At 34.7% G+C, this 22,995-nt stretch overlaps 1 protein-coding gene across 1 annotated transcript in view; it reads right to left on the bottom strand.

The window, feature by feature from the left end:
* CEP89 (centrosomal protein 89) overlaps nt 1-22,995 on the bottom strand; it is a 142,814-nt gene that overhangs the window by 91,134 nt on the left and 28,685 nt on the right. Inside the window, exons 8-9 of the mRNA XM_031954380.1 lie at nt 15,078-15,296; nt 12,017-12,159 (exon numbers count right to left, since the gene is read on the bottom strand). Coding sequence (XP_031810240.1) covers nt 12,017-12,159; nt 15,078-15,296 — 362 coding nt within the window. The remainder of the gene's footprint in view (nt 1-12,016; nt 12,160-15,077; nt 15,297-22,995) is intronic.

Here is a 22,995-nt window from a genome sequence, read left to right as displayed (position 1 = left end):
ACAATAAAAGCAAAACAAACTCAATTAAAAGAGATAATCAGGGAAACTATATTTTGGTAAAAGGAATCATAGATAATTAATGGTAATTCTAAACATATATGCACCAAATGGCATAGAAAAATTAAATATGATAGGCCAAGGGGAAACTTTCATAAAAATATGCACAGAAATCTCACAAAGGCAAAAAAGCAGAAATACTAAATCCAATTTTTTCTGACAAAAAATGCAATAAATATTTATTAGATTAAAAAACCTTTAAAGCAAAAATTTTTAAGTTTATTGGGCACTAAATAACAAACTTAAAAAACTAATGAATCAAAGAAGAAAAGAGAGAAATGGATAAATAACTTCATTAAAGATGATGACAACAATGAAACAACACACCAAAATTTCTGGGATGCAACTAAAGCAATATTAAGGGGAAAATTTTTATCTCAAAACAAAATAAAAGAAAATAAGACAGCACCAAGTTTATTCAATGGTCAATTTTGATGAATGTGGCTCTTTTCAACAATGAAGTGATTCAGGCCAATTCCAATAGACTTATGATGGAGAGAGCCATCTGCATCCAGAGAGAGATCTTTAAGGACTGAGTGTGGATCTCAACATAGTATTTTCATCTTTTCTGTTTGCTTGTTTTTTGTTTTCCCTTTTGGATCTGATTTTTCTTGTGCAGCATGATAAAAATGGAAATATGTATAGAAAAATTATACATGTTTAACATATATTGGATTACTTGCTTTCTAGAGGAAAGGGGAGGGAAAGCATAGAAGTAAATGAAAAATTTCTTTAAAATGATGTGTATTATATGATGTGTATTATCTAAAATCAAAAGCAGTCATTTTATAGAAAAGAGATAAACTAGAATTCTTTCAAATCAGATTAAAGGTGAAGCAAGGATATCTATTATCAGCTTAATTATTCAATATTGTACTAGCAATGCTAATAGCTACAGCAATAAATAAGAAAAAGAAACTGAAGGAACATGCACAGGACAAAGACAATAAAACTATCATTTTTTTGCAAATAATATAATTTAGAAAACCCTAGAGGGTCAACAACAACAACAAAAAAATCATTAAAACTGAACAATCTCGGTAAAATTGCAGGCCAAAATTAAACCCCACAAAAAAACTTTGACCATTACTATCATGGTTGTTGTTACTAAGCAGTTTAATGGGACCAGGTGAAGATTCCTCAAACAGTCTATGGGACGGAGTAGGTCAGACCCTAGGCCTAAGTTTCAGGAAGTCACATGATCCCTATTTTCAGAGGTCTGAAGGGCAGAAAAGGTCAAATGCTAGGTGTAAGCTTCAGGCAGCCACATGACAGTGTTACTGAGCATTGGTCAATGGTTACTTTCTTTTCAGGCCATCCAATGAATTTAAAAATCAACAAGAAGAGGGAGTGTACTTGAGTCTTTTCTGCTATTTAATCCACTCTCTGTTTCTATCATGTTACTACTATATTCTGGATCACCCAGAGAGTATGTTGGCCCACTTCTTGCAAGAACTGAATCAAAATTTTCTGTCTGTATCTGGAGATACCTCCAAGTAGTCAATTTGGGTAAGAGGGGCATCCAGTCCCAGACACAGTGAAATAGTTTTGAGGGGGAGGGGAAGGGGAATTGCTATATTACTAAAAAAAAAAAAAAAAAGCCCATTAGGAAGAAAAAATAAGAAATTCCATGTAAAATGATTAAAGAATGCATAAAATTTGTGGGAGTCTGTATAAAAAGATGGGCATGGAGGCAAGGGGGTGAAGGGGAGGTAGCTAGGTGAGGGGGCAGCTAGGTTGTGCAGTGGATAGAGCACCAAGCCTGAAGTCAGGAAGACCCAAGTTCAAATGCATCCTCAGACACTTAACACTTCCTAGCTGTGTGACCCTAGTCAAGTCAATTAACCCCCATTGCCTCAGCAAAAAATAAAATTAAAAAATGGGCACAGGAACTAATAACTAAAATTATAAAGCAATCTCTATGGAAAAGAATAATAGATATAGATAAATGGATAAATGGAGTAACTGTTCATTTGGTTACGTCAATATTAAAAAAAAACTTTCAATAATAAATAATCAACTTGTTTTATCAGTGAATGAAATAAGTCAATATTTCTAAAAAAGACTATGAGATGGATCAGACTTTAGGCCTAAGTCAGGTGATCTCTGTTCTCAGTGCTCTGTAGGGCAGGGAATGTAGAGCTTCAGAGAGTCACGTGATCCACTGGAAGCAGACAGCATCACTGACCATTCATTCATTGGTCAATAGCTGCTTCTTTTCCAGTTCATTCAATGAATTTAAAAACCAACAGGAAGGGGTGAGGGTGTACTTCCATCTTGGTGCTATCTAGATACCCTTCTGCCCTCAACATGCATCACTCTATCCTGAACTGCTCATATAATATAATACACTGGCCCTCTTCTTGCAAGAAACGAATTAAAATTTTCTGTTGTACCTAGAGATGCCTCGTAAAAGGGATTTAATATAATTCCATCCCACACAGTTTGTTGGAGGCTCATCCAGGATCATGTGACTTCCCAGAGAGACAGCTGGAGCTCTGATAAAGGGGAAGATGGGTTGAAAGGATTTTCTCTAATAATCCTTGAAATTGAACTTCTAGCCTTTCTCTTCAAGAAGTATTGACCCAAAAGGAGGAACTTGGTAAAGCACAAAGTGAAAAGCCTCCAAAGAAGTCCAATCAGTCTGGGAGAGAAGCCGCAGACAATTTATGCATATGACCTAGAGGTAAGAGGCCCTGCCTGTGTCCTTGGGTTAACCTAAGACTGAAAAGGGGACCCTGAGGGCTTAGTGATCCAAGGAAAGGGGTGGCTCCTAGTCAGCTAGAAGGGCACTCTGGGTGATTGATAGGCTTTTTGATCCCAGTCCAGAAGTTGGTTCTGCATTTTACAGGATCACAAATTAGATTGGAGCTGCTCTCTCAGTACAATGGAAAAGGAGTGGTCAAAACCCAAATCTTCAGAGCAAAAACTGAAAATACCACTAGATAGTACACTAACTGGCCAGCTACAAAACTGGAATGAAATACCAAATTGTAAAGGGAAAGATAGAAAGAAAATGATAGAAGATTGCTGTCTTGTCTGGGGGAGGCAGACATTGGAGGAGGGATGATTTGACCAATATGGATTGGGTGTGTCAGAAGCTGGGTTGAGATTATGATCCTGGGTTAACACTGAATCATCTTTTTCCAGTAATGTGGCTTCATATTTGAGAATTCTGGAGTCAGTTAACCCCATCTGCCTGCTTTTTGATTTAGAATTGTTCTTACCTGATGTGGAAGACTGACAATTAGACTTCCCTCAAAGGTGATTTTCCTGCTTTCCTCCACCAGGATCATAATTTCAACCCTGCTGATTTCCTAACGGCTCAATGGGGTTGGGGGTGGGGTGGAGGTGGGAGTTCTGGGGATTCATCAGAGTCAGGACATTGTTGTCTAGAATTGATAAGACTACCAAACCAAAGTAAGGGAAGACTTGCAAGAATCCCCAATTCCTGAGGAGCTAATTGATTTATAGATGGTTTACACGGATGGTAGATGGGAAAAGACTGAATGGATATGCCATCATAGATGGGAACAGAAACTCCCTTGTTCAGTCAGGGAGTTTCTAAAAGCCTGGTCTGCTCAGACCTGTGAATTGTATACTCTAAATCAACCCAACACTGTGCTCTGACAAGAGGGAGACCTCCAGGACTTGGATCAGGGAATGCATTTCACTGCTAAAATATGCCAATGTCTCATGTGAGCCTAGAGATTTCTTGGGAGTTTTACAGCCCTTGATACTCTCCTTCCTCTGGTAAGATCGAGAGAATGAATCAGGAAGAGACAACTAAATTGGCCCTTGAGACTCAGCTGCCCTGGATCAAGTGCTTGCTATTGGCACTTATCAGAATAAGAACAAAACTTCACAGGGAAATTGGGTTATCCCCTTATGAGCTTTTATATGGACATCCATATCCAGGGCTCCCTAAAAAAATTGGGACTCCATCTCAGTAAAGATAAATTTATAAGATGTTATGTATATTTAGCTTTGGCTAAACATCTGCATAAAATCCAGTTTAAAAGTATTATTGCTCAGGCACTCCCTTTAGGATTTCCTATACCCAAGTTCAGCTCATGAGATTGGATCCTGATCTGGATGTGGAAGGAGAAGCTAGTCTCAATCTGGGAAGGTCCCTTCTAGGTACTCTTAACCTCAGATACTTCAGTAAGGACTCAAGAGTGAAGCTGGACATACCACACAGAGTAAAAGGACCAGGGACCCTCTGGCTGAATAGACTGATGACCCCAGAGCAGTCCAAAGACTTGTAATTGCACTTCTGATGCAATCGCCTCACTGGGTGATATCTTCATAACCTATGGGGAAGTGGGGTTGGCACAATTGGGTTCCTTAATTTTTGTCATTCTTATTCTGTTGACGGTATCCTTGTTCAGCCTTTTTTTAATTTTACATGCCATATCCTCTTGCCTAAGGGACTTCTGTCTCTCTCCCAGAAATTATAATTCCAACACCACATCACGGGAATTCCCTTGGTCTGTATACTACTCTTTATATCTTTTGTTCACTTGATTCCTATCCCTTGGCTATCCCAAAGGCATAGTTTTGAGCAGCTAATGGAAACTGTAGCTATAATCTGTAACCTATCAAACTATTGGATTTGTAGGGGGTCTCAAAAGCTATCTCAATGGCCCTGGGTGACTATTTTGTTAATCCCAGCTTGTATCCTGAGTAATAGGTCAACAACACATAATGGAATAGGATTGGAGGATCAAAAGGAACATTCTTGGCCTCTGACAGAGTGTCAAGAAAGAGAATATTGCTTCAACCAGAAGGGAGAGGGAATCAAATTGGAGAATCGAACTATGGAATAGTCAGTGTCACTGGACCCATAGACATGAACCAATGAACAGGACTATTAATTATACAACAAATATGACCTTCCATTCCAATATAAATAGAACTGGACCTACCTCTTACATAACACCGACTGGGGTTGGAATCAATCTAACTCTTCTCTGGGCTAACATTGTATTTGATTTTAGAGTACATGTAATCTGACTGGGATAGGAGGAGGCTGATGGATATACTTGGAAAGTGAAGCAACAGCTGTGGCAATGTAACCTCTCAAAAGAGAGTGGAATAGTGGTCCTCCCAATAGGGAGGGTCTCTAGGTTATAAGGATCAACAATACTAACCAATTGTTAATGGCGGTATTTACTGACCATTTCTGATCATAAGCAACCCACCCTAAAGGGGCATTATTTTGTGGCCTGACTGCCTATGTGTCAATCCTGTTACACAGGATTAATTCGGCACATGTTTTTCTTTTTACCAAGGTTGGAAGGCCATCTAGGTATCCAAATATATGATGATTTAAAGAGGAGTAAAGTATAGATACATCTCTCACTAATATGCGAGATGCAAATGGAAGGGGGGATACCTGGCCACCTGAAAGGATAATATATATACACTGGCCACTTGAGCCCAGGATGGAAGTTGGGAGTATAGAACTCCTATATATATTCTGAATCAGTTAATAAGGTTACAAGATATAGTTGAAATTATCACTAACCAAACTGCCAACACTTTGGACCTACTAGCTGATCAAGCCACTCAAACTAGGAAAGCCATTTTACAGCACAGACTTGTGCTAGATTATCTCTTAGCAGAAGAAAGTGGGGTCTGTGGGAAATTAAAGCTATCATCTTGCTGTATGAAAATCCATGATAATAGGAAATCAGTAAAGGAAATCACCAAAGATATTAGGAAAATAGCTCATGCCCCTATACAGACTTGGTCCTTACCCTTTAATGCATCCTAGTGGTCCTGGTTTGATGGGAGTTGGTGGAAGCAAGTCCTTTGGTTTTTGTTTGTCATCCTAGCTATCATTGTTGTCCTACCCACTTGTTGCCTTGTATGATACAACTATAGTTAAACTATAGTTAAAAATTCTTTAGCTAAAATGATCTCAGTTTATAAAGACCTCTGCTGACATAAGAATACTAACCCCGAATTGACAAGGATGGATTCCCATAATTACTGAAGAAAGAAATGAACTGGAAATAATAAATGTATCAGCATTGGTATGAGAAATCTTCAGATGACTATTAATAAAAGGAAAGACTGAATGAAATAAATGAATATTTCTCAAAAAGACTATGAGATAGACTGGATCAGACTTTGGGCCTAAGTCACGTAATCTCTGTTCTCAGTGTTCTGTAGGGCAAGGAAGGTCAAACACTAGGACTGAGCCTCAAGGAGTCACATGACCCACAGGAAGCAGACAGCCTCACTGACCACTAGTCAATGAGCTGCTTCCTTTCTAGTTCAGATCAATGAATTTCAAAACCAACAGGAAGGGGGAGGATATACTTCCATCTTGGTGCTATCTAATACCCTTCTGCCCTCAACAACTCTATTCTGAACTGTTCAGATAGTACATTAGCCCTCTTCTTGCAAGAATTGAATTAAAACTTTTTGTTGTAGGTAGAGATGCTTCCCTGTAGTCAAATTGGGTAAGAGGGGTTTAATATAACTCCATCCCACACAATCAGCAACATTGCTGAGGGATTTCTTTACTGGAGTTAGGGGAAAAATTCTTCTGGAGGAACAAAAGGTAATGTTATGCTACAGTTCTCTTTTATTGTCCTGACTCAGTTTCCCTAATTATCCTGACTCAGTTTCCCTAATTGTTCTGCCTCAGTTTATAATTGTTCTGTTCAGTCCTACAAAACCACCCTCCCTCTTAATCAGAATATTTGATAAGGATAAAAGATCTTATGTTTAGAATATCAGAATGCCTCTCCCCATCCCAAGCTATCAGAATATCAGATACCATCTTATCAAGATGCCTCTCCCCATCTCCAGGGTTCCTCCCCCATTATATCATCCCATTTCTGATGGCTTGCCCCACCTGTCAAGAGTCCTGTTCCTGCTTTCAGCACCCTGACTTTGCCCCTGCCTCAGTCTACCCCCTGAGTCTATATGTCATTGAGAACTCACATTGTTGGCTGGATTCTTGGAGACAATAGTCTCATTCAGCCTTTCAGGACCAAACCATGGATTCATCTGGTCCCAGTAAATCTCTCCCTTTTAAATAAATTATTAAAACTCTCTAATCTCTATCTTGGCTCAGTTTCTCTGGCATTACAGTAAAAAAATCTCAAAGGAAACACACACACACACACAAAATATTATAAATTAGTAATACCCTATTATCCCTCATGCTTCATAGGCAATCTGCTGCCAAAGCTGTCAATTCTACCTTTATAACATTTTTCAAATACCTATCCCTCCTCAATTCTGACAATGACAATTAGTGCTCACTCTCATCACCTCATACCTGGACTATTGCATTAAGTAGCCTTTTGATAAACCTGCTAATTTCAAGTTTCTCCCCACTCTTAATCAGTTCTCCATTTGCCATTAAAGTGATTTCCTAAAGCACAGATCTGACCATATCACCCATTTACTCAATGACCTGAGATTCTCTATTGCCTCCAGGTTCAAATACAAATTGCTTAGTTTGTCTTTCAAAACTCTTTTGTAATCTACTTACCTTTTCAGTCTTTTTATATATTATTCCCCAAATATACTCTTCAATCTAGTTGGTACACTGGCCTCCCAACCATACTCTACCACACAGCATATTCTTAGCTCTGGCCGTTTTTCATAAGCTGTTCCCTATATTGGGACAGTCTCCTCTTCTGAAAACTCTCCTCTGCTGAAAACTGACCTTCCTGGTTTAGTTGGGACTAGACCAACTAAAATCCTTTTACAGGAAGACCTTTGCCAACCCCTCCAAATTCTTTTTTTTTTTTTTTTTTTTGCTGAGGCAATTGGGGTTAAGTGACTTGCCCAGGTTCACACAGCTAGGAAGCCTTAAGTGTCTGAGGCCAGATTTGAAGTCAGGTCCTCCTGACTTCAGGGATGATACTCTATCCACTGCACCAACTAGCTGCCCCTTAACCTCTCCCAATTCTAAAACCTTTCCCGTGTTAATTACTTCCTATTTGTCTTGTATATAGTCTGTTTTGTAATTGTTTACCTTCTCTTCCCCCATTAGTTTGTAAATCTCCTTAAGGACAGGGACTACTTTTGCCTTTGTATCCCTACAGCATGATACAATTCCCTGTACTTGCTCAGTAAGTAGTATCAGACTCTTTGTGACTTCATTTGAGTTTTCTTGTAAAATGTAGTGGAATCATTTTCCATTTCCTTCTCCATCTCATTAAGACAAATACAAATAGAGTTAAGTGACTGCCCAGGATCACACAGCTAGAAAGTGAGGGTGGATTTAAACACGTGTTCTGATTCCAGGTCCAGCACTCTACTGCACCACCTAGTGGCCAGAGTAGACACAAATATTTAGCGATTGACAGATAACCACCAAAACACTGATATTGTTTAAAAAATACAGAGGCCCATCAACGGGACAGATTAGTTATATAACACATGGAAATAAATAAATCTAGCAGCCTAGTTAGTTTACTTTTTTCATTCTCTAAACCCTAAAAATTCCTGCTACTGCAGTAAAGACTCACCATTTAGGAAAACAAAAAAGTAACTAAAAACTAAAAACAAACTAACAGAAATTAGGTTAGACAAATAACTCATACCATATATCATGATAAGCTCCAAATAAATTGATATATAATAAATCAGAAGACATTACCTTTCAGATGTATGGAGGAGGAAAAGGATAGAGATGATTTATAAAATAAAATGGACAATTCTGATTATATAAAATTAAAAACAAATTTATAGAAACAAAACAAATACAGCTTAGATTAGAAGGGAAACCATTAACCATGAAAAAAAAAGTCTTTACAAATATCTATGATAAAGGTCTTGTTTCTAAGAAATACAAAGGAACTGATTCAAATTTATAAGAATAGAGGATATATCCCAAATGATAAACAGTCTAATGATATAAAAAAGAGGCAATTCTCACAGGAACAAACAGAAGCTATCACTACTTATATGAAAAAATGCTATACAATAATTAGAAAAATGCAAATTAAAACAATTCTGGAGTTCTACCACATTCCCATCAGTGTGGCAAAGTTGGCAAAAACCAACAATGACCAATCAGGTAGAGGCTGTAGAGGAAAAAAACCAAACAAACCAAAACATTATTGATAGAAGTATAAACTAGTCCAGCCATTCTGGAAAGCATTAGAAACTATTACCAAAATAACTCAACTGTGCAAAGCTTTTGACCTAGTGATATTACTTGGTATATGCCCACAGAGATCAAAAAAGGAGGGAAAAAACACAGTTGTAAAAAAGTATTTATAGCAATTTTTTGATAGTTGCAAATAACTGGAAATAAAGGTGGTAATGGAATACAGCTTCTAGGAGAAATGTGTCAGTAGCCCTGAGGCTACTGAACCTTGGCAGTGTCTAGTTCCATAAACTATGGTGGCTGTCAAATAACAATCTGTTGGTCAGTAATAATGATGAGAGCAAAACTCTGACCTGAGACAACCCTGTAAAGTTATGTTAAATCACCAATAAAAAAATTATACAAACTCAAATGGTCTTATATCCTCTGGAGACAGAAAGATGAGTCTTCAGAGAATGTCTCTTTTCATATACAAACTCAAATGGTCTCACACCCTCTGCAAACAGGAAGATAAGTCTCCAGAAAATGTTTCTTTTCATATACAAACTCAAATGGTCTTGCTTATTTCTTAAATTCCTGCATAAAATAGGTCTTCAGAAAATGCCTCTTGGCAAATCACGCTTTTCTCTTGAGAATGATATTGCCCACTAAAAAAGCCTTTATCTTAGTGTCTCTTTAACAATAAAAGCCTTTTTTATCATAGCCTTTGAGTAAGCGAATTTCCTTCCTTCTGAATCTGTGCCTTGGAAAACAAGGAAACTCTCACCCATTTCTACCACACTTCTCCCTTGGTACCTTGCCCTCATCAATAACAAAATTTCTGAGATAATAATGGGATACATACCAAATCACTCTTCCACTCCACCTCTAAGACTATTCCTCAGTTCTACCTCTAAGCCATAAAATTAGCATATCAGTGAAGTGACACATGTGACTTATCTTTTTCCTATAAATTTGTCTCCTTGCTCCTGGTCTATGCTAAATTCTTTTAGAACTTAGCCCACTTCAATTGGCGTTACAGTAAATTTTACCTCTTGATTTGGAGATGCGATTAAGCCTAGTGATACTAGTCTGCAACCCCAACCTCTTGGGGGTCTCCCTTTGAACTTCAACATTGGTACCAACCAACAGATGAACAAATTATGGCATATGAATATAATGAGACAGAAGTACCATTATTAAGTGTACTGCAATGAAATATATATACCATCCTAAATATACTATAAGAAATGATTAACGATAGTGTTTCAGAAAAGTCTGGGAAGGATTAAGTGAGCAGAATAATTTATACAATAATAATACTGAAAAAACAAAAACTACAAAAAACTTAAAAAACTATAATTTTCAAGATGTCAGAGCAATGATAATAATCTTACCTATCTCCAGAAAGAGAAGTGATGGACTCGACACAGAATGAGACAAAGATATTTGGGACATCGCCCATGTGGGAACCTATTTTTCTTGACTATGCATATTGTTACAAGGATTTTGTTTTTATTTTCCTTTTTTTTAATTAAGGAAGAAATATAGAAGGGAAAAAATTAAATGCTTGTTAATTTTAAAACTTTTTAAATTAAAATAATTATCTCTTTTTTGGTGTTTTATCACTTTATGAGATGAAGTTTTATGATGAAAGGTATAGTGTCTTTACCAAATTTTATCTCTTCAATATCAAACAAAATGGTCTGCACACAGGAGGTGTTTAATAATTACAAGAGGGCTGGGGAGTGGTAAAGACTTCATAGTAGGACCTGACCTGGAGTAGAAAAAATCAGTGGTACATCTACAGAGAAGAAATTGGGGCAAGATATTCCAAACAGTGGGAATGCTGGGAACTAAGGCACAAGAAAAATCAGAGAATCTGTTTACCACCTATCTCTGATGCTTATTTTCTATGTAATCTAAGGCACCTTACCTTTTACCTCTGTTGCTTATTCTTTGTGTAATCTTGGCAAGTCCTGGTCTCCCTAGGCCTCATTGCCTCAACCAAAAAAGATGACCTCTGAGGTGTCCTCCAGCTCTAGATCTAGAAAGCCTATGTGACCCTGGGTAAGTCACTTAGCATCTAAAACAAGGGGTTAGCCTAAATGCAGTCTAATAACATTACCAAGCCATTTGTGGTCACTGAATGGGTGTGGCCTCAAACAAACTGACCCTAGGAAAGATCTTAATTTAGAAGGTCACCCACTGCATGCTGGGCCATCACCAGTTATATTGACCTTTGTCTTACACTGGACTCCAATTACTTAGGGGAGATTAAGCCTTCTGACTTTGCCCAGCTTTCCCTTTCTCAAACCCAATTTACTTGAAAGCCAAAACATCCTGTCCTGGATGTTACTAGTCCTTTTCCAGGAAAAAGGACAAACAATAATATAGTAACATACTGTCAGGTCTCTATACCAATGAAGACATAAGTTTAGTTTCTATTCCTATGCCTTTCCAATCCCCCAACAATATTATATGTTATTATATAATGAGTTATTATTTTGAAGAAATCATATCTGTGAGAATTGTAAAATTTTAAAATAAGGAAAATAGATTTTACAGTCCTAAATAAAACTAATTTTCTAACAAAATTTAAAAGCTCAAATTTAATGTATTTTACAAAATACTGTACTTACACAAAGGATTTCTAATCAAATTCTAACTCAACAACTATGGCCTTAAGGGAAATAAGAGAATGATAATTGAAATTTTAATTAAGTAGTCTATGTATTAGTACTCACCCTAGAAATAATGATTATTTAAATATTTTAATAGGTACTCCCAGTAATTACTTAACATTTTCTTGAATCAAAATAAAAAACAGTAAAAATTGCTTAAAATTCATATGGAACTGGTAAAAATATTCATTTTCTTAATAAAAAACATTACCTCTTCTTTGGATAAGTGTCTGAATTTAGTCTGGTATCGACTTAGCTCTACGTTCAAACGATATATCGTCATTTTCAAATGATCATTTTCATCCACCAACTCCTGGGCTTCTTGTCTTAGAGAAAGAAATTCACCCATATCAGCTATTAAAAAAAAATTACAATAAAGTAAAGAATACTATAGGAAACAGGTTCAAATCAATCTAAAATGTTCAAAAAACCAAATGCTCTTTTTATCACGTTAAAGCTAAAAGATACAATATCTGTGCATGTGAAAAGTCAAAGTGTTTTGGCAAATTTTCTTAGAAAAAACTATACTCCATTATGAATTAAAAGATATTAAATACATATAAACTGTCTATTTTTTATAATACAGTGATATTTCTTAAATGGAGTATAGAAAGCATGGGGAAAATAATTCCACACAACTTTAAATCCAGAGGAAAACAAAGTATTATAGTTTTGTATCAAGAAAAAGACTTTTCCAAGATGGCCATTATTTTGTCATTCTACACAGCTTAAAAAAAAAAAAAAAAAAAAAAAAAAAAGACTTTTAGAAAAAATTACTAAATATAAAAAAGAAATTAACAATTTTGTAAAAGATTAGTAAGCATAGCTCTCCTCTCCTCTCTTGTTCTCTCTTCTGTCTCTCTCTCTCTGTCTCTCTCTGTCTCACTCTCTCTCTCTCTTCCCTCCTCCCCCCACCCCAGCCCCTCACACTTCATCAAAATTATTTTAGGAAAAAACTTCTATACAGAAAAGTACATTTTAAATAGATCTGAAAATTACTAGTTTAATTTTTCAGGTTTACAACTAACAGCTTTTTCATTTGTATCTAAAAGAATATTTTAAAATCCAAACCAAAGAAAATAGACCAGTCCCTTTGAGGCTTAGTTTCCGTCAGTCTCATGTTGCACAAATAAACTATCTTTTTTCCTAAATCTTTGACATCTAAACATTTTAGAAGAATATATTTTTGTGAGATTTATTCTTATAATTTGTTTTTGACTAAACCCCTAAATTTAACATGTCAATTGTAACTGTTCACTCATTGTTCAATCAGGTCTGACTTTCTGTGACCCCATTTAGAGTTTTCTTAATAAAGATTTTGGAATGACTTGCCATTTCTTTCTTCAGCTCATTTTACAGATGAAGAACTGAGGCAAACAGGATGAAGTGACTTGCCCACAGCTCATGAAGAGTCTGTCTGACTCCAGGCTTGGTGCTCTCTCCACTATGCCACTTAGCTTCCTCTGTATCAACAGTCCTACAACTATTTGAAAATTGCCAGAATTGTTTATAATTTAAAGAATAATTTAAGGATAGATTGTGCAATAGTAATGTCCCTTAAAAGAAAAACTCTCATTTCTAATATTGTATAGTTCTAAAACTAAAAGATACATTTCATCAATCATCAATTTTTAGATGAAGACACATTTTTTTCATTTAAATGATTATTATATCCTCAATGAATAACAGAAAATTGTGAAGAAAGTTATTCCTATTTGTTTTTAAAGTATAGGACATTTAAAATCACATTACACACGTTAATTAAGTTAAAGCTTATAGACATAGCACTATATAGGGTGGATGGAGTAGGAGTCAATCACATGATGATATTCATCCATTCAAAAAGTATTTATAAAACTGTTACTAAGTTCAAAGCACTGTGTTAGTATCAAAGACAAAAAGAACAATTTATGCCTCTTTAAATCTCTTAACTTTTATTTCCCCATTAAGCAATAAACGTTTAGTAAGCACTAGGTATTATGCTAAATAATGAAGATACAGAAAGAGGCAAAAAGCCTATAGAATTGAAAGATATCATTTACTTAAATAGTTAAATACAACATAAGTTAAGAAGAGAAAGCACAAAGGGCTTCCTATAGAATGTAACACATGATTAGAAAATTTTAAAAAGGAATCTAAGGGACAGAGGACAAAAAGTATACTCCAGATATGGATGACAGCCTCACAAAAGTAAAGATGGGCTGTAATGCAAAATTAATAAAGAGGAATAATATGAAATGACAAAAAGGGAAGGTGGTGTCGGGATGTAGAGGATTTAAATGCAAGCTAACAGAAATAGGAAATTAATGTAGATTCTTAAGCAAGGAAGTGACCTAGTCAAATACGTTCTTTAGAAGTATTATTTTGGTAGTTGTGGAGAGAGTGGATTAAAGGGAGGAAAGAATGGAAGGAAGAATCAATAAAGTGTCACTGCAATAATCCAGGCTAGATATGATGAAGTTCAACAATAGAGACCATCAGAATGAAGACAGATGAGAGGATGTTAATGGTATAGAGATATACAAGAATTTGGCAAGTGAATGAATCAGGAGAAGAAGGGAAAAAGACATTAAATAAGACTGAGTTTGCAAAGTATGGTGGCTGAAAAAAAATAAGAAAATTTTAAGGAGTGAAAGATTTTGTGAAAAGATAATGAATATTATTTTGGACACTTCAGTTTGAAATACTTGTGGGAAGGTGGAAGAATCCGCATTATATGGTAGTCTAGTGGAAATACAAAGATAAAAAATTACATGCCACAATTCTATTAAATTATTTACTAGCAAGGTCCCTTTTAGTATTTTGATAATTCAATACATAATTATGTAGGTCTATAGCAAATAGTCTTATACTGAGGTTTTAAGAGGAGCTCTGGAAGCTTACGGAATTGGTATCTAAAAAAGCAATGAAAAACCAGACCAAAAGTATTATTAAGTTTCCAAGAATCATAATTATTGCTAAGGTATTTCCAGCATAAAATATGTAAAAAGCTAACCTATAAAACTGAATTAGGTGAACTAATTTTACATGGAACTCATATTTAGCTCTTCAAGGGCAAGGATGATCATGTTTCTTTTGTATCCATGCAGGGTCCATGCAGGGTCTTTTATAACCATATTCCTATAATTCACAGAAAACTCTTATTGAATGATTGAACTACAGAAGTAACAAAAATTTGAGTTTGTCTATGTAGAAAGGATAATTGATATTTAAGGTTTTTTTGGTCCTTAAAAAATAGCTCTTTGAAAATTTTCATGCAGTTTCTTCCTCACCTTTCTTTTGAGGACTCTGTTTGGTCTCTTTCACAGTTTCATTATTTTCGTCCATTTCCTTACACTGTGAGTGTAATTCTTTCATTTCCTGCTTAATTTTTTCAAGCTCGTGAGCAAGGGTCTCATTTGTAGTGGTTAGATAAAAATTTTGTTGTTTTAATTCATCAAAGTTACGTTTACTTAGTTCCATTTGTTCTCGACGTCGTCTTATAGACACATCTATAAATTAGAGGGGAAAAACTTTTTAAATATTAAATGTTATTTGCTGATACCTTTTTATGAGAAAAAAGAAAAGAATGTTTCTATTTAACAATTAATATCATATTATCATCTACTTAAAACAACTAAGAAATTCTAAAATAATCAATGAATTAGTCTCAGATTAACAAAAGAGTCCACATATAAATACTTGGGAAAGGGGAAATAAAAGTACAGCAAAACCAGTAAAACAGAAGTAGTTTTTTGTAACCTTAACATCTTAATGTTATTTATTCCCTCACAATAACATAACTTAGCATCATCATTACAAAATTTAATAAACTAGGTCAACTGATTACAGACTTTCTGGTTTCCCATTCTACAATGCAGAAGATTCATTTATTCTCTATTCTTTTTAGGATAAAATACAAATTCCTCTGCTTGGGATTTAAAGTCCTTCCTAATCTGGCTGGAGTTTGTTACCAGAATACTTTCATATCATCTATCCTTCATGCAATCTACATTGAAGTCAAATGGGCCCATTTGGTATTCCTTTATGTGACAATTCCTCTCCTACATTCATGTCTTTATACAGGCTATCTATCTCCCTTATTTAGGATAAACTTCCTTCTCACTTCAACCTGATGAAAATTTTTGCCTCTTTCAAAGCTTGGCTCAACTGCCACTTGCTATCTAAGGTCATTCCTCATTCTCTAAATTTACACTGTTCTCCACTCACTAAATCTCTAAAGACTTATACCAATAAAAAAAGAGAATGAGCAGATCAATGAATTGGCCATTCAACTAAAAAAGCTAGAAAAAGAACAAATTTCAAATCGCCAATTAACACCAAATTTAAAATCCTGAAAATCAAAGGAAATAAATAAAATTAAAAGTGAAAATTGAATTAATTAAATTATGAACTCATTTTATGAAAAATATGTAAGCCATTAATGAATTTGATTTTTAAAAAGAAAGAAAATCAAATAACCAGTATCAAAAATAAAAAGGGTAAATGTACTATCAATGAATATGAAATAAAAACAATTATTAGGAGATATTTTGCCAAGTTATATGCCAATAAAATTAATAATCTAAGTGAAATGGATAATTACAAAAATATAAATTTCCAAAAAATAAATAAATAAATTACCCAAACTAATAGAAGAAATCAAATATTTTAACAACCTTATCTCAGAAAAAAGAAATAAACCATCAATGAGTTCCCTAAGGAAAAATCCCCCAAGGCTGGATAGAGTCACAAGTGAATTCTACCAAACATTTTAAATAAGAATTAATTCTAACACTATAATTCTAATTCTAATACTATTTGAAAAAATAGGTAAAGAAGGAGTCCTACCAAATTCTTTCTATTACACAATATAGGGATATTTAAAAAAAAAAAAACTATAAATCAATTTCTCTGATGAATATTGATATGTAAGTTTTAAATAAAATGCTAGTCAGGAGATTACAATAATATATCACAAGGATCATATACTATGATTGATGAGAGTAAAACTTTGTATGACCTGAGTGAGCCCTGTAAAATTATATAAAATCACCAAAAAAATGTCTCCTTTGATCTACAAACCAAAATGGTCTTGCATCCTCTCTCATCAAGATAAGCTTTCTTGGGGGAAGTCACAACTCCAGGCAAGATTTCACATTCACCTGAAATTTCCCTTAGATTCATGCATAGAATGGGTTTTCAGAAAATGACTCTTTGCAGATCACTTCTCTTTTGAGAATGATATGCCCTGTTAACACTATAAAGTTACCCATGCATATAACCTGTAAATAAAAGGCTATTAAAAAAAAAAAAAAAAAAAAAAAAAAAGAGAATGATATGCCCTGCCAAGAGAATCCCTCTTGGTGTTTCTTTAACAATAAAGCTTTTTTACCATAGTCTTTGGGTTTAGCAAATTCCTTTGCCCCGCCCCTTGGAGAACAGAATCCCAACCTATTCCTGCCTAACCTCTTCCTTGGTACCTTCATCTCTCATCATGATCAAGGTAGGATTTATACCAGGAATGTAGGGCTGGTTTACTAGGAAAACTATCAGCATAAATGATAATATCAAAACAAAAGAAATCATATTATACCCACAAACTTAAAAAAAAAACAACACTTTTTTTTTTTTAACAAAATACAACACCTATTCCTAGAAAGCATAGGAACAAATGGAACTTTTCTTAAAATTATAAGTAGTATGTGTTTAAAACCAAGAGTACGTAAGCATATTTATAATGGAGATAAATAAAACAAGGATAAAAATTATCACTACTATTATTCAATATTATATTAGAAATACTAGTAATAAGAATAAGACAAGAAAAAATTAAAGGAATATAAATAAGCAATGAAGAAACAAAATTATCACTCTTTTCTGATGATATGATGGTATACATAGAGAGTCCCAGAGAAGCAACTTAAAAACTAGTTGAAACAATTAACTTTTGTAAAGTTAAAGGATATAATAAACCCACATAAATTCTCAGCATTTCTACATATACACACAAAGTCCAGGAGGAAGATACAGAAAGAGTAAGTGTATTTAAAATAACTGTAAACAATGAAATAATCACAATTACAAAACACTTTTCAGACAAAGTTAAACAATTGGAAAAATATTAATTGCTCATGAGTAGCAGAAAAAAAAGAAATTGCTCTTATGATTATAAATCCTAATTTAATTTGGTAGAAATGTATCCTGAAATGAAATCAAAATATGGTATTATTTAAAATGAGAAGTGTTCTCAAGGCTATTTGCATATCCTTGACCCCTTGTGGGTCAATGTTGAAAAATTATCTATGCACATGTTTTGAAAATAAAAAAGCTTTAAAAAAAATAAAATGATATGTGTTCTTCTATTAAGGTAATTGTGATAAATCAGAACTTAAAGCAAAATACATTTGCTATCTGGCATTAAGGTAATATGCTGATGGGGTGCTGCAGCCCTAGGGATTGATATAACAGAAGCCCCAATAGCAGCAGACACCCCAATACTTTTTAAGAAACCCCAGGCCATCTAGCCTTGAGAGCTGTAATGTAGGAATGTAGCTATTGGGAGTGAGGTGGCATAACCTTGGAAAATGTGTGAAGGAAAGGAAGTTGGGCCTGATATCTTTATTCCACTAAACTATCTTTGAAGGACTTCTGGTTTGCCATCCAAAAGTCTGGGCTGCTAGCTTGCACTGGCACCCAAATAATAAGTATTTCTTAGTTTTAGGAACCCTGAGGTTGAAGGACTTTTCCTCCTCCTGAGCAGGCACACTGGATAGAGCATACAAAATGCTCATGAGTTGTCTTGACCCTGGGATCTTCCCTAACTCCTTTCTCACTCTCAAGACCCTGCCCTTGCTTCCCCTTGTATGGGAAAAGGTGAAGAACTTACAAATTCTAAAGTAGATCAAGCCTTATAGGCCTCAGTTTCAACTTCTCCGGAGTCACATGATTTTAGATAAGGACTGGACTACATGGCCAAAGAAGCTGTATATCCCCTTGTCTACTACATTCCACTGACCAAGTAGGGGAACAGTAGATTTATGTGGCCAATCACAACATATAGAGGGTGGGATTTTGGAGGTTCTTTGTCTGAAATGTATAAAAGCTGTAAGCATTTTCAAGGCTTTGGCCCTATCCTGCTGTGAAATTTTGCTTGCAGACCAGGATGGGGTCCGCTTCTCGAGATTCTAATAAATAATTCTACTTTCTATGAGTGATCTCTGTAGTGGTCAATTTGGGTAGGTCTTTTAGTCCCAAACACCTTCTTCCTTCCTGCCTCTGACTTTTAAATAGTACCTCTTCACACTCAGGCCCTGCTAGACTCCCTTTTTGTTAGCCTATATGCCTTTCAGATTTCATAAAATAAAGTGCTTCTTTTGGTCATAAGAATGCTTTTGTGAGTTTTTCACATTCTAAACTCCTCTCCCAACCTAGTGCTTCATCACTAGGAAAATACATGATTAGGAAAACCTGAATTCAAATCTATTTAGTCTCAGAAATGTATTTGCTATGGGACCTTAAATAAGATACTTCACTTCTGTTTATCCAGATTCCTATTTAATAAAGGCCATAATACCACCTACTTCCCAGGGTTATGAGGATCAATTGACAGAACAATTGTAAAGTGTGACTGGCCAGTGTCTGGCCCATTGTAAGCATTACATAAATGGTAGTACATGAGAAAGGTCTTGAATGCAATCAATATAGAATGCCAAAAGAAAAACTGGATGATTCTTTATGTAAGAAAATTTGGAAATGCATTTGACTGAATTGATGTCATCTGACTGCTAATAAGTTTTGTTTCATGTTTTAAATATATAATATTATATATGTTATTGTGTTGCTAAAATTTTTTTCTTATAATGGGAAACCATTATATCAGAAATATTAGAAAAGTAATTTCTTTTTTCATATGGATGCTGTTAGATTATGAATTGAACTATTAAAAGAATGTGGTTAAAAATGTTTGGAAATTGTTAAATATTTAAAGGAATGTATTTTGTCCTAACATGTCCTTTTGCCATTCCCAATAAGATCAGGAGTAAAGGAAGGCTGCCCACTATCACCATTACTATTGAACATTGTATTAGAAATGTTAGCTTTAGCAATAAGAGAAGAAAAAGAGATTAAAGGAACCAAATTATCACTCTTTGCAGATGATATGATGGTATACTTAGAGAACCCTAGAGAATCAACTAAAAAAAAGCTACTAAAAACAATTCACAACTTTAGCAAATTTGCAGGATACAAAATAAATCGACATAAATCATGAGCATTTTTATATATTACCAACATAATCCAGCAGCAAGAGATACAAAGAAATTCCATTCAAAATAACTATCAATAGTATAAAATATTTGGGAATCTATCTGCCAAAGGAAAGTCAAGAACTATATGGCACAACTACAAAATACTTTCCACACAAATAAAGTCAGATCCAATCGGTTGGAAAAATATTAAGTGCTCATGGGTAGGTCGAGCAAAAAAATTAAAATACTACCTAAATTAATCTACTTATTTATTACCGTACCATTCAAATTCCCAAGAAATTATCTTACAGATCTAGAAAAAATAATAACAAAGTTCATCTGGAAGACCAAAAGGTCAAGAATTTCAAGGGAATTAATGAAAAAAAAATGCTAATGAAAGTAGTCTAACTGTACCAGACCTAAAACTATATTATAAGGCAGCATTTGATACTGGCTAAGAAACAGAGTAGTTGATCAATGGAATAGGTTAGGATCACAGGACAAAATAGTCAATAACTATAGCAATCTAGTATTCAACAAATCCAAAGACCCCAGCTTTGGGGACAAGAACTCACTATCTGACAAAAACTGCTAGGAAAATTGGAAACTAGTGTAGAAGAAATTAGGGCTTGACCCACACCTAATACCACATACCAAGATGAGATCTAAATGGGTACATGAGTTAGACATAAAGAGTGATATTATAAGCAAATAAGAACATAGGATAATTTACCTCTCAGATCTGTGGAGAAGAAAGGAATTTGTGTTCAAAGAAGAACAGGAACACATAACTGAATACCAGATAGATAATTTTGATTATGTTAAGTTAAAAAGTTTTTGTACAAACAAAACCAATGCAGACAAGATCAGAAAGGAAGTAATAAATTGGGAAATCCATTTTTACATTTAAGGGTTCTGATAAAGGCCTCATTTCTAAAATATATAGAGAAGTGACTCAAATTTATAAGATTTCAAGTCATTCTCCAATTGATAAATGGTCAAAGGATATGAACAGATAATTTTCAGATGAAGAAATTAAAACCATTTCTAATCATAGGAAAAGGTGCTCTAAATCACTATTGATCAGAGAAATGCAAATTAAGACTACTCTGAGATACTACTATACACCTCTCATATTGGCTAAGATGTCAGGAAAAGATAATGATAATGTTGAAGGGGATGTGGGAAAACTGGGACACTAATAAATTCTTGGTGGAACTGTGAATGGATCCAGCCATTATGGAGAGCAATTTGGAACTATGTTCAAAATGTTATCAAACTGTGCATACCCTTTGACTCAGCAGTGTTTCTATTGGTTTATATCCCAAAGAGATCTTAAAGGAAGGAAAGGGACCCACATGTGCAAAAATGTTTGTGGTAGCCCTTTTTATAGTGGCAAGAAACTAGAAACCAAGTGGTTGCCCATCAGTTGGAGAATGGCTGAATAAATTGTGGCATATGAATGTTATGGAATATTATTGTTCTACAAGAAATGATCAGGATGATTTTAGAGAGGCCTGGAGAAACTTACAAACTGATGCTAAGTGAAATGAGCAGAACCAGGATATCACTGTACATGGCAACAAGATTATACGACGCGATCAATTCTAATGAATGTGACTCTTTCCAATTCCAAATGCCAGTTTCAATGATCTTGTGACAAAGAGAGCCATCTATATCCAAAAAGAGGACTGTGGGAATTGAGTGTGGATCACAATATAATATTCTCCTTCTTTTTCTTGTTTGCTTGCATTTTATTTTCCTACTCATTTACTTATTTTCCTGCTCATTTACTTTTTTTAATCTAATTTTTATTGTGCAGCAAGAGAATTGTATAAATATGTTTATACATATTGGATTTAACATATATTTTAACATGTTTAACATATATTGGATTGCTTGCCATCTGGAGATGGGATGGGGGAAAGAAGGAGAAAATCTGAAACACAAGGTTATGCAAGGGTCAATGTTGTCAAATTATCTGTGCACATATTTTGAAAATAAAAAACTTTAAAAATTAAAAAAAAAAAGGTTCTTTTGGCTGTCACTTAGGAAAATTATGAAATTGTTAATGAATTTATATTTTGAGTGAATTTCATAACAGTAGACATTAGATTCAAAAATAGCATTTTTTCCTTAGGGGTTTACAAATGGTCTGGATATTTAAGTTCAGAGATTTACAGCTGTCTGCATATTCATTGTATGTATGAGACTCCAGAATGTGATTATTCTTAATTTTAAAATGAAAGATAAGTTTAAGTTTCTGTGTATTACTATTTGTTTTATTTTATTTTTTTGCTGAGGCAATTAGGGTCAAGTGACTTGCCCAGGATCACACAGCTAGGAAGTGTTAAGTGTTTGAAATCAAATTTGAACTCCAGTTCTCCTGACTTCAGGGCTGATGCTCTATCCACTGTGCCACCTAGCTGCCCCTCTGTGTATTAATATTAGGGGATAGGAAAGCTCATTCTCCAAGTCAGGCCCTATTCCTTCATATCAGGTACAGAAATTTGGGAAAAGATAGAAAGAATAAATGAATTTCTCTGAAATTTTGGGTGAATTATGGTTCCTCATTTGTTATTTTTATAGCTCTACTGTTAATAAATTAGATCCAAAAATTTGACTTCTAACAGTCTAATCTTGTTTCTCAAATTTTACTACTTCATTGATCTCTTTGTCTTATTCTCCCTTTTTGAAAAGGTTATAATATATAAACCTCATGCCATCTTGAAGGAATGAGGTACTTTAAGGACTTGAACTGGAGTGCTCTGCATCTGTTATCTTACCTTCAGTAGACCCTGTTCCCAATGTCCACAGACTTATCTGTCTCTATCCCATAGTGACCTGGGCTAGAAAAGTGATTTGTTTTGATTTTTTTTAACTTAAATTTCCCCATTCAGATTAAATCTGGTGCATTTGTTTGGAGGAAGCTAATCAAAGAGATTGCTTCACTACTTCCTGC

Source organism: Sarcophilus harrisii, chromosome 2, assembly GCF_902635505.1.
Source record: "Sarcophilus harrisii chromosome 2, mSarHar1.11, whole genome shotgun sequence".
Taxonomy (NCBI): Eukaryota; Metazoa; Chordata; class Mammalia; order Dasyuromorphia; family Dasyuridae; genus Sarcophilus; species Sarcophilus harrisii.
The sequence above is the reverse complement of the archived record's forward strand: the minus strand, read 5'-3'. Positions and strand labels throughout refer to the sequence as shown.